The sequence below is a fragment of the Thalia democratica genome, chromosome 5 (genome assembly GCF_965202585.1).
Source record: "Thalia democratica chromosome 5, ktThaDemo2.hap1.1, whole genome shotgun sequence".
Classification (NCBI taxonomy): Eukaryota; Metazoa; Chordata; class Thaliacea; order Salpida; family Salpidae; genus Thalia; species Thalia democratica.
The window spans coordinates 69339585-69352909 of NC_139169.1; the positions used below are offsets into that span (position 1 = coordinate 69339585).

Here is a 13325-nt window from a genome sequence, read left to right on the forward strand (position 1 = left end):
TTAGGCAATAGTATTAAATTTTATTATGTCATCAATGATCAATTACAAAAACTTTCTCAAAATTGTTTTATTACAAATAATTATAAAGCACAGTATATTACCATTTTTGAAACCCACTCAAAATAAAAAAGTTGTATATAAATTGTTTAAGAAATGACTGTAGTTTTGAAAAATATATAAGTACACTTCAAATTGCTAAGTGTTAATAAAGGCTACACTTTACAAAGTATCAAGCTTTTTATTTTATTCTAAACATCACATTTGTTTAGCCTATATCATTTTTTTGCTTTAAAAATAGTGGATTTTTTTAACTATGTCAGATGATACAATTATTCATATAGCTAAATCCCTATACAATCTTTTCAAAGTGTTTTTGTTAAGTTTGGCTGATGGTGTTATTGTCTAATGGCACTTATGAAAATTTTTTGAGTTGAACATTGCAAGATAAAAACACAGTTGTCAACACACATGCAACAATTTGGTATTTATATTTTAATAAAGTTTACATTACTAAGCATAATTATGTTTGATGCTTCTAACAATTTTAAATGTAAGATTTTTTTGACTACAACTGAATTATTTATGCATCTAAAGAAAAAAAGCTTAGCAAATAATAAATAGTTTAGATTTTACCTACTTATGTACTGTAAATTTATGAACTTTTTTTTAAATACATTGTGCTTACAGTTTTAGCATCTTTTTTTCGATATTTTATTAATTCTTCCTTTTTGTTTATAATTGTGTTAGTAACAATTAGTTTAACATTTTTGTAGTTGCAACAAGAAAAATTGCAACAAGAAAAATGTTAATGTTAATCACATTTTTATAATTCCAATTTTAGGAAAAAAAGATAAAGCACTCTACATTCAAATTTCAAAATATCTAGTGTAAATTACCAGTCTAAAATACCTCAGACCTTTTTTAATTACTGTTATTTAATAAATATTTAGTGTAAGTTAATTTTTAAAAGTGTTCTATACTTAGCTAGATTTCAAAGTTGCCCCTTTTAGCCCCCTCACTGTTTATTACAAAGATACTAATATTGACAAAAAGAGAACATTGTCGCCACCTTTATGTCAACCCTGATGTAAATGATTATAAGTTATAAGAAATTCTTTTAAAATTTTATTTAGGGAAGAGAAAGTAAACAATAACTAAACTTCCTACTGCCCAGTGCCTATAGTAAACTATAATCAATATTAGGAGTTGTGGTTTAAAATACAAGTGCTTACCTTTTTTAAATTTGATGCAAAGTTTCTCAGACTCATTTTCATAAAAGGGTCTTTGGCAGAAATTAAAAAAGTAGTTTCCTCAAATTTTAATGTTGCCCCTTCACTAATTAATTCCCCCAGCTACTTTTTAGAAGCCTCACTAATTACCCCATGAGAGCAAAATTTGCTTTTTAAGTTTGGGGTGGTACAAAAAATTCATACTTTTGGAAAACAAGATTTAATACTTATTAAGTTGCGATTATATAAGTAATCTTAGAGTCATTTCCTATTGAAGTAGCATATAATAGTGTGTAGTTTTTTCTTTACATCTATTTAATGACTATAGTTGCAGGTGTTCATAATCATCTGTCTTTCCTAGTATAGTAAAACTGGCAGTAAATATTGTCAAGCTGTATATAAAATGTATTAAGGAAGAATGCTCATTAATATGCATCTTGTATTGAAAGAAGCTTTTTAATAGTTTATATGTTTGTTACTCTATTAATATAAATACTACTAAAATAAACTATAGGCAATAGGAGAGGTCCACTTTTTACCTTTATTTAAAAGTAAAAATTATATATAAGTTAATATTATTATTATTATTATATTGTTTATTGTGCAATGTTGGACTCAGGCATCAAAACTGGAGCCACTTAAACAGGACACACAAAAAGAGAAAAAGAAAATAAACTTATATTCAAAACTTTAAGATAAATTATATATATATATATATATATATATATATATACAAACATAATTTAAATGAAAACACAAAGTTAAACACAATATGATAAACAAATAAACTAAATTGAAAATTAAATTTAAAAAATTTAAACTTATATATTACTTAGTACACACAGTAAAGAAGTTTGTCTAAAAAGTTAGTTTCGCTTATAAAACAAAATTCATAACTAAAAAATATATAAGTAAACTAATAGTTTGTAGGGGGGAAGCGTAGGGAAACAAATATTTGTTCTTTTGTTAACAGTGGAAAATTAGTAAGTTTTACTGGTATTTATCGTATTTAAATCAAATCTTTTTAGCTTTAAACGAAATTGTTCTACCCTCTCACAAGATACTATATCCTGAGGTAGTCTGTTCCACATAGCTTTTGCTCTGTGAAAAAATGCGCCTTGCCACTGACTGTTTTGAAAATCATGTTTACATTTTATTTTCAAATTATTTCCTCTTAGTTGATATTTATTTTGGGAAAAATTAAAAAAACTGGTTAAAAAAACTTTTATATTTGCCATTGATAATTTTGTAAAGAGTTAATAAATCAAATTCCCATCTTCTATATTCCAGTGATTTCAAGCCAAATTTGATCATTCTATCATTATATGACGTGTAAGATATGTTACAACGACTACAAATATGACGGGTAAAACTCCTTTGCACAGATTCAATTTTGTTAATATCCTTTTTTAAATGGGGTGACCAAATTTGGGTACTAAACTCAAGTTTAGGGCGAACGTATGTTTTAAATAGTTTTGTCAGAATTGAAGCAGAATTAGTTTTAAAACTTTTTAATATTTGATAACATGTAGTTTTTGCAATTTTATATAAATAGTTGATATGTTCATTCCATTTCAAATCTTTGGAAATATAAATTCCTAAATCTTTAAAAACTTTAATTTCTGGTAGCTTGATGTTATTGATTAAGAGGTCAGTTGGAGAAGATTCTTTTTTGTTAATGGTTAGAATTTTACATTTGCTAGGATTTAAGTTCAGTTTTCTTGTTTTTAACCATATGTAAATATTATCTAAAGATAGTTGTAATGAAATATTTGACTGACTAAAGATTTTGGCATCATCTGCAAATAAGCACACTTTTAATATCAATGTGAATATGATAATGTAATATGAATCAGATAATTTAAAGTAACTTCAAGAGATAGTAGTTTTGTAAAAAGCTTCAGATAAAAATATATATAGAAGAAAATTTTAATAGTGTAGTTTTAAAAAAGTATGAAATTAAATTTGAAAATTACTAAATTTAAAAATAAAACTTATATTTATATAACACTTTTTAATATCTAAATTGATTTTTAAATCATGAACAATAAAAATTTTATTAATAAAAATTTGAATTTAATCTTAACTAAACTGCAAGCAATTTAGAATAATTTTAATTTCATAATAGCCTTTTTTTCAGAAATTATTTTTAAAAGCTAAAATATTATCTGATAGTCTTACTATTAATGTAAGAAATACGTTTACTATTTAGAAATTAGATTTATCCTTAAGATATATTAAGGACCAGCAAGTTTAATTCCCAAAAAATAAAAAAGAGCATCTTAAAATTATTGCTGTCAATTTTTACTCTGTTAACCTGGACACCACACTATTATCTTAAAAATTCTGACTTTAAAAATTAAAGGAGTATCGTTTTCAAGCTTTCTCAGTCAAATTTAAAAAAGTCTATTGATATATTTTAAAATTTATTACATAAATGTGAACAACAAAAGGCTTTTTCTACTTTTAGTCTACAATTTTTTAATTAGTTTAAATCAATATGTTTTATCAGGTTTTACTAAACATTGCAAGGAAAACTTTGCTTAAAAACTTGAGGCTTTTAGCTCAAAAAATGAATAAGTAGATTGATGTATCATTTTAAACTATTTTATTGATAGAGTAATATAGAATTTAAGAAAAAATATAATTGACTGAAAAAAAAATTTTTCCATAAGTTATCTGTAACTCAAAAGTTAATTGATATTTTTTGTTCTGTTTTATAAAAGCTGACTTATAATTCAATTTTTAAGATTTAATTTAAAAGCCAATGTTAGTTATATAATAATGGTTAACCTCCTTACGACCCTCCATATCAATTAACACAACAAAATATATTAATGTTTTCTTTTTTTTCAATGAATTCTTGTAAAACATTTCTAAAGTTACTTCTGGAATCTAAGCAGGAGTAATATAATTTAAACTAATTTGATTTTATTGGCACACTTCATTGACTTTCACAGTAAAATGTCGATAAATAATTTTTTCATCATTATATTTATCTCTTTGTTACATATTTTAACTTCAATTAAGAGTTTATTTAACATTGTTTCACACTTAAGCAAATAATAAAAAGTTTTTAAAATATCAATCACTAAAACATGAGTGCAACTTTCACACAAGGATCAAAGGAGGGTGGGTTCAATCAGGCCACGTACACCAGACTTTGCAATGTTGTCAAAACAAACAATGGAAAAATTGAAGTTAACGGTGAGTTGTTTGAACTACTGACGATAAGTATTAATGTTCAACTATCTTTTTAAATTTAATTTTAGAACTGTACTTATATAAAATGTTTAGTGTAAATTTGTCGGCATCTAAAATAATATTATTTTGCTAAAAAATGTTTGTTTATATTTAGTCCATGCTTCAAAGATTTTATAAAAATGTTACTCAACATACATTAAAATAAAATGAAAACAAAAAGCTAAAACAAACCTTTTTTAAGTAAAGTTTATATGGTTTTAGTCTTGTAAAGTGGTAACTAGCATCTGATAGCTTTGAAAAAAAAAACTGCAAACTAAGACTAATTTTATAAATCAAGGTAGAGTTCCCCTATCGCCTTTAAAGAAATAGATAAAATACTTTCATAGTTTTTTTACATCAAGTTATGTTTTATTTTTAGTAAGACTCAATGCAAGGAGTTTTCATCATATTGCTATCAGGTCATAAAATTAAAATAATCATAAAGTTTTTTACACTAGATATGTTACCTAGATATTTCTTTGCTTGAGTATTTGACTTAAAAACATTTTTCAATTACAGTTGAAAATATGAGTGAAATATCAGAAAATGCAGAAACTTTTACTCTAAATTCGAATGCATGGAAAAAATTGTTAGTTTTAAGTAGTTAAACTTTGCTGTTTGTTTTAAGCCTTATTAATTTTTCACAAGCTTCTTAAAATATTTTTGAAAACATTAAGCCAAAGAAATCATAGTATAAAATTATATATTATAATATTTAAAAACTACTCTAATTAAGTATGATTTAGTTGACGTTTTATACCCTTTCTAGTTAAGGTTGTTTTTTTTATCTTTTTGAAGTTTGAAATAATTATTTTTACGAGAAGATAATTGTTATATTTGTTCATTTCATACATAACATATAGTTCTTAGAAAATTAAAGTCATAAAAATGTTTGTTTTTAGAATTTTTAAAAAGGTTGCCAAAAATCATGAAATCCTGGGAAACTTTAAATTTGAGAAATTTTGCAAAACAAAAAGAAAAACCTTAAATTTTGAGAAATTTTTACACCTTAGATAATGAAATTCTGATGAGATACAAAAGTCTATCATATACAATAAATTGTTTATGTATAATTTACAATTGCATTTATTTTAAAACACAATTAAAGTATCATTATGGTATTTTTCATAGTTTTATACTTTTGAAACAATGACTTAAATAACCTTAAATTTAATTTTATTCTGAAAAAGATTAAAAAAAACTTTTATAGACCTAGACATTTTTTTTATAGTCTTTTGCAACCCTGATTTGTAAAATATAAGTTATGAGTAAGATAACTTAAAGAAAAAGCACTTGAGTTTATAAAATATGTAAGAAGCTCACAGGCACAGCTACAAAAAATTATTGCAGAAAAATCAAGTTGAATTATAAAAAATAAAATTTATAAATTGTTTCTTTTATGTTATGCTACCTACTAATTTATATTTCAATCCACATTTCTCTTACACGCATATTTTAGTCAAGTTTCTATTCAAGAAGTAAAATCTTCAAAAATTCTCTGTCTGCAAAAAACTTTGTGCACTAAATCTGACCATCAAAGGCTGCTGATTCCTGTTATAAGTGCCTGTAAATTTGGCATTACTTTGTTAATTTTTAAAAATAAAACAAACATTTAAAATAAACTTGTCATACAAACAGTGAGCATCTGCTGACATCTACGAGTCAGATTTCAGAAAACACTGCCAATCATTTGAAGAAACTGAATTCCATGTTTGTCAAAGGCAACTATGACCATGTGAGTGTGTTGATTTTTTTTACCTGTAATTTTTTTGTAATTATGTAAATCCAGATTATAAATTTAAACAAAAAATAATACTTTTATGATTTATATTTTTCAGAGTTATCAAAACTATTTTTTGCAGTTTCAAATAGTTTTTGGGATTAAATTTTGTTTTGATTTAAAAAATACATATTGCAATTACAATACAATCTTTATTTTTAACTAAAATAATAAAAAAAAACTTTATAAATATTTTTAGTTTGTTTCTTATTTATTTTCGTCTGTGCAAACTTTTTATATATTTTAAGACAATTATTTGCACTCTAAACTGTATTATGCATTATTGTTCGTAACTTATTTTTTATAAACTAAAATCTATTTGTTCTGTCTGAAGAAGTTTAATGGGGAAATAATATAGTTTGTTTTTTTGTTTTGAACTTCTATCATGATATATTATAAACACATTTTGGATTTTTTTTCATAATTTTTGTAGAGGTTTGTAAGTATTTACTAAACTTTAACTTAAGTTTTATTCAAGAAAATTTAAAACACTTTTATTTTTACCTAAAAAACAGTTTTTGAAAATTGCACAACTGTGTGAATAATTATGTAAAATTTTTGGGCTAAATGTTTTATTGGCAGCACTTAAATTTTTTAAAGTGTTTTCACTCAGACTTGCAGACAGTTAATTCATTTCAAAAGTTTTCAATCTCTATTTAATGTATCTTCCACTGTGTAAGTAAATTCTACTAAGCATAAAATAACTTTAATAAGGTGATTACATATTAAGTTCAAAAAAATCTAAAATGAGTTAATAATGCTGCAAAAACAATTTTTGTTGTGTATGTATTTCATTGAATATATGAAGTTAATTTGCTTAAATGTATGTACAGATTTATTTTGAAGAAACAAATACCAAGTAAAAATATATGGTCTCTGTTTTTACACTACTTGCCTAACCTTGAACCATTAACTTTTTGTCAATCTTTACCTTTACTTCTGTACGAGATAATGTATTTATATCTTACCAATGAATTTAAAGGCATATTAGAGCAAATGACTATTTTCACAATTTGATCTTATTTTATAGAGTTTTAATTAAGATACACGACAATTTTTGCAGATTACGGTAATTCAAAATAGTTTTTCAAAATAGCAGGTGGGAGCCAACAATGATGTTTGTTATGTAATTTTTGTTAGCAACTATCATAACATTTTATTACAAATTAGCTTAACATACTATTTAGTTTTAAACTGACTTAGGAAATGCATTAAGTTGTGCAAAAAAATAACATCAAATAAGTATTTTGGTTGAAATAAGCAATACTAATTATGACTATGTTCAAGCATCTAAGGTAAACAAGTGACAAAAAGATATTTTGAAGAAATTAAAACAGTGTATACAGGAAACGCTCAGTTTCAACCCGCGTGTAGTTATTACCCAAGTTAATAAAAAAAAAAGTTTAAAAAAATCTGACTGATGGTAAAGGTTAGGGGTAACAGTGATAGAAAAAAGTAAAATTTCGGTCGGGAATTGTTTGGGTAGTAGTCGTGTGCATATTGGAATTGTGAGTATACCAGTTTAAACAACAAAGTTACATAAATCGATCATATTACAACTCAACGCAAAGTATACAGACAACAGCAGCAAACTGCACTCATTTTATTACAAATTATAAAATATATTTATTTAACAGCTGACGGAGCAGCACGTAGTTGAGGAGCTCACCACCAAGTTCGAGCAGCAGCTGAACAATCTGAAGCACGTGCAGCAGACAGCGTGCAGGATAGAGAGGAGACTGATACAAGACGCCAAGCAGAAGTTCATCGAAGAACAGGTTGAAGGCAACCCCGGCCTTGAATCCGATTCACACGGGTTCGTTGTATAAATTGTTTACTGTTTATTTTAGTTGTAATTTTTCAAGTGTATTGTTTAATGAATGGCCATTTCAATGAATTCTAGTGCTCAATACTTTAAGTAGTACGTTAAAAAAATGTTTTTTTTATTAAAACTTTAACTTTAAGTTTTCGTTCAATCTACAATGTTTCACTGTAAATAACAAGTCTAAAATCAAATGTCTTTTGTTTATACCCAGAGTATATATTTTTACTTTATTTTATAATAAATGTTATTCTTGTTATTGTATTAAAACAGGTAAGTTTATGGTACCAGAGAAGAATAAAAGTTTTTTTGTAGTAACCATTAATTGTTATTTAACTTATGCTCCTGAATTGTTTACTGAAAGTAGTTTATTGTATATGAAAGGATTAAAACTAACTTTTATACAAGTTTTAGTAATAGCTTTGACTGTTTTTACATGTTAATTGTTTTTTATTTGATAACTATTTTTAAAACAATTTATAATTGTATTTTTATGTCTTTAATTTATATGTTATTTAGATAATTTTGTTTATAATACAAATCTTCAAACATATTTAAACGTCAATTGACTTTAATTTATTTTTAATTGTTGTTTTATAACAAATTTAAATATTATAAGTATTAGAAGCTTATTATCAGAAAGAAAAAAGTTATTTATGTAATTTATTGTTATTATATATAGTTGTAATAATATTGTTAACAATTTTGAATGAATTATCTTTATTGTGAGTAGAAGTTTACTAACTTTGAATCAAATTAAACTTTATTTGGCTTAATGAATTATAGATATGTTATATAGTAAATATTAATATCTTAATAATTTCCGATTTCATAAAATTTACTCATATAAACTTGAAAAATATTAAGCAGCTTGCTAATGGCTACTGTTTTATATAAGCTATGTTCAAGATAAATATGATACAGCTATAAAAATAGTTTTTTTGAAAACTTTATTTGTTTTTATTCATAAGTATTTAACTTTTATAAATCTCTAAATTTTAATGCTATAATTTTTTGTTAAGTTTAAACTTAAATAAGAGTCTAACTAAAGTTTTGTTTATAACTGTTAGTTATTATTTTTGATATAAATAGTAATAATAGTTTGTTTAAATTATTTTTAATGTGTCTGTTGTACAGTAAATTAAAATTTAGGTATTCTTGAACAATTTTGATATGTGTCTTGACATTTGTATAAACTTTTTTTTATAGTTGAGTTATGATTATCGTATTTTTACATCATTTATACTCATAAATATAATAGTTATATATATATTTATTTATACTGCTAATTTTTTTTGCATATATAAAACTTGCCATGTAAATACTTTCAAATGTAAGAAATAGAAATTTAATAAAACACTTCTTCTAAATCTAATGATTTTTTTTCACATTGTTTATTTATTGCTTTGTTAAGCTGTTTAAAATACTTATTACGTACTATAAATAATAAAGCACAGGCTACAACATAAGTACTTTTATGTTATATATTTGTACTTAAATATTGTTTTTAGTTTTTAAACTGTTAAAATGCAATATGTTATTTTAATTTATCACAGTGTAAATCATTTCAAAGTTAACTTAAAGTAACTTAGCTTTGAAAAAGAAGATTTAAACTTAAAAGGGCGTAATTTGTGTTGCAGTCTATGTAATTTTTTTCAAATTAATTTTTTTATAAAGTTTAATATGTAACTTAATTTATAATTAATAAGATAGTTGATAGTTGTTACTTGAACAAGTAAAGTAATTTTTAGCGTGTAAGATTATGTGATGATATGGTTAATATGTGACATTGAATTCAAAAACTATAATTTATAGTACAATAAACAACTAGTTGAAAGTTAGAAAAAAAATCAAAAAGAAAAATATTATTATCTTTTATGATCAAGTGTTAAATATAAATTTTCAACAGGTTAACTCAGGAACAGCAGCAACTGATGATAAACCAAGAAGACATACAAGCTCTACAGCAGAGAGAAAACGAGTTGCTTGCTCTAGAGGTGTGTTGAAAATTTATTAAATTGAAAAATATTATATGAAAATTTGGTCAATTGAATAGTTGTTATGATTATATGTATGTTGATAATTTTGAAAACAAAAGCTTTAAATTTTATACAATTTATACCTTCATACAATGCTGTATTACAAATTGGTTGACTTTTGCAAAAAATCTTAATACTTGGTCAGATCTTTCAACTCTAACACAGATTGGTTGTTTGAATTTTGAACACTTACTCAGCTTATCTAAATACTGAAGTTTTTAAAGTAGAAATATTATATGTTTGACCCCATCATATTTAAAGTATGTGCTTTTCGTTTGCATTGTTATTAAGTTTTCTTAAGTTAAATTAACTACAGTAAATTCACAGTTGTGAAGAAACTGTTTAAATTAAATTTAAAAGTTAAATAGTATAGTCAAAGATAAAATTTATTTTAAAAAATATAAAAGTATAGACTGTTTACTTTTGTTTTGTAGTTAAAGTTTCGTAATTAATATTTGTTTCAAGTACGAATATACAAATTGTTTAATTAAATATGCGAGCTCAGTTAGTTACAAATAAGTTAGTTTTCAACATTATTATTTCTACTTAAGTATTAAAACACCGCAGTAAAAATCTTCAGTTAGGAAAAAAAGTAAGTCAAATGTGTTAACTTCAATAACGTTTTTAAAGACATTATATTTTGTAACAATTACTTGTTATATTGCATATAAGAGTATGCTATTGTGGTTTATAATATCAAAATTTTCATTACAGGAAAGTTTGATGAATGTGAACGAAATTTTCAAAGACCTGCAAATAATGGTGGCTGACCAAGGCGAAATTTTAGGTTTTTTTTATATAGTTTATAAATAAATTTATTTGTAAAGTTAAGCAAGTTGATATATTAACTTTTTTTTTGTGATAAATACGATGTGTAAAAAAGTTCTTCTATCTAAAAAAAAAAAGTTGAAACAAAGGTATTATTGATGTTTTACTGTTTTTTTAAGTATCTTTTTTTAAGTTTACAAAAAAAAGTTTTGTATAATATTTATTTACTCTTTAAATTTTATTGTTAAGTGTAAAAGTCTTTGTTAGAAACTTCATTTTTTTATTTTTTTTACGTTTTTAAAAGTAAAGGCTATAAAATAAAATTAATTTTTAAATGAAGAACTACATTTTGAAAAATTAACTAATTTCACAATACTTCAATTATCTAATTTTATAAAAGAACTTAGGATGTGGATGTATATTTATGGTATAAAATAAATACCTTGAGTTTGGCATTTAGTAAATAATCACTTGATTTTCTATAATAATATTTATTTTATGATTAAAAACATATGGTTTACATAAGTACACTTAGATAATTACTTATTTGTAAATATTAGTTATTAATATTTTATGAAATATAGGAAAATAGCAATACTAGTTTACCAAATAGCCGAAATTCTTAAAATAAGTTTCTCTTTTTTATTTATACAATCATCTTCTGTTTTCATTCAATTTCTATGTGTATTGATTAAAATAGTTCATTTTAAAAGAGCCTAGTGTTTATAAAATTAGTTTACAAAATATCTATCTTTAGAACGTATTTTTTTAATATTCACAGTAGCAGTTCAATTAAATTCTATAACTGACACTTATTGATTTAATTAAGTTTTAATTAATTTATTTATTTACAGACCGAATTGAAGACAATGTGGCCGAAGCTGAAGTGCAAGTCGAAGAAGGTAACACGCAGCTAGTTGGCGCTAGAGAAAAACAAGTATGTATTTTTATTATTTCAAAAGAGTATATTTGGTATTGATTTAAAACTCCGTACAACTGAATTATTTTGATAGCACAGCAAAAAAAAAAGAAAAAACTGCGGAATAAAATGTAATTCAAATTAGTACTGGGTTTACAACTTTTTTTTTACAATTTAAGATGTATTACCATATTTGCTAAAAGCAGGGTTTCCCCAACTCATTTTTTATAATTGCCCCTTGAAAGAAATAGTTGGATTTTTTATATTGGATACCGCTCCTTTATCAGCTAATTACTCACTTAGTTTCTCGATAACTTACTATTTAACGCCCCTTGGTAACCAAAATCGCCCTTAGAATGGTTGTTACCAAATTTGGGTTACAACCTGGCGTAGAGCACCTCACCACACGAATACTCGTCATTTAGTAAAATCAAACGAACAAACAAACATTAACGCAAGTTGTTTGTAGGACTAATATAAAAGATGTAGGACTAAAGTTTTTAATTATCATAAAGTGTTTTTTTTTTCAATATTTAGTATAACATTAAGTTGATTTATAGTATTAAATGTATTAGCTTGCATTGCAAAATACTTTGTTTATAAAAAATTCATTATAATTAAAGCTATACACATGAAGATAGTATAGTTAAATAATGATTTTTTATTTAATTACAGACAAGTGCTCGTAAGAAGAAGATGTTTTGTGGAATAATTCTCGCAGTTGTAGTTGCTATTATTATTGTAGCAATTATTGTTAGTTTTAACACATAGACATAATCAAAATTTTTTAAGAAGTATAACCTTGTATGTCATGAAAAATTTTAAAAAAGGTTTAAGAGCAAAATATTATTTACCATTAATAATGTTATAATAAGTTTGTCTTAACATCTACCTATTTTCGTAGTCTATTAGTAATGTGATGGTTTGTAGAGAATATTAGAATTTATTTATGGTGCTTTACATGACTATATGTTTAAATTATGTGTTTTTCTGTTACCAATTTGTTATACTAACATTCCTATAAAGCTACATGATACTTTTTTTAATTCAAATTTTGTTCTTTTGTGCACAACTAAGTTTTAGATTACACTTAAAATAAGTTAACACCATAAATAAAAAACAACTATTGACAGTAGTAAATAGGTCTAACTAAACCGTTGTCTAATTTATCTTTTTTAATTATGTTTTATTTTCATTTGTAACTAGCTGTATGAATTAATCTCTGTTTATTCAACATTTTTTTATCTTCCAATTTGTTATTAAGCATTAAAATTTTGCTTTTTTAATTCACTGAGTTTTTAATTACTAAAAAATTGATAAAGCTTTTTTAAACCATTTGTTGTTTTAAAACAAAATATAAAAAGTTTATTTAGTCTAAAATAACTTCCTGTAGTTTTACAACTTTTTGAAAAACAACAAGTTGTTAATTTCATGGATATTTTTCATTTACATTTTAAATTTTTCTTAGTTTCTTTAAACTATTTTAATTTGGTTCTACATAAAAGTTAAGTTTTTACAATCATGT

General features: G+C 24.1%; 1 protein-coding gene across 1 annotated transcript; it reads left to right on the forward strand.

Moving 5' to 3' along the window:
* Positions 1 to 4299: 4299 nt before the first annotated feature.
* Positions 4300 to 13044, forward strand: LOC145836167 (syntaxin-7-like). Its single transcript, XM_082943980.1, has 8 exons — positions 4300 to 4436; positions 4992 to 5061; positions 6111 to 6207; positions 7890 to 8068; positions 9984 to 10071; positions 10828 to 10900; positions 11736 to 11818; positions 12476 to 13044. The coding sequence occupies exons 1-8, from the start codon at positions 4328 to 4330 to the stop codon at positions 12569 to 12571; spliced, it is 795 nt and encodes a 264-aa protein (XP_082800106.1). The 5' UTR covers positions 4300 to 4327; the 3' UTR covers positions 12572 to 13044.
* The last annotated feature ends 281 nt before the right edge of the window (positions 13045 to 13325 follow it).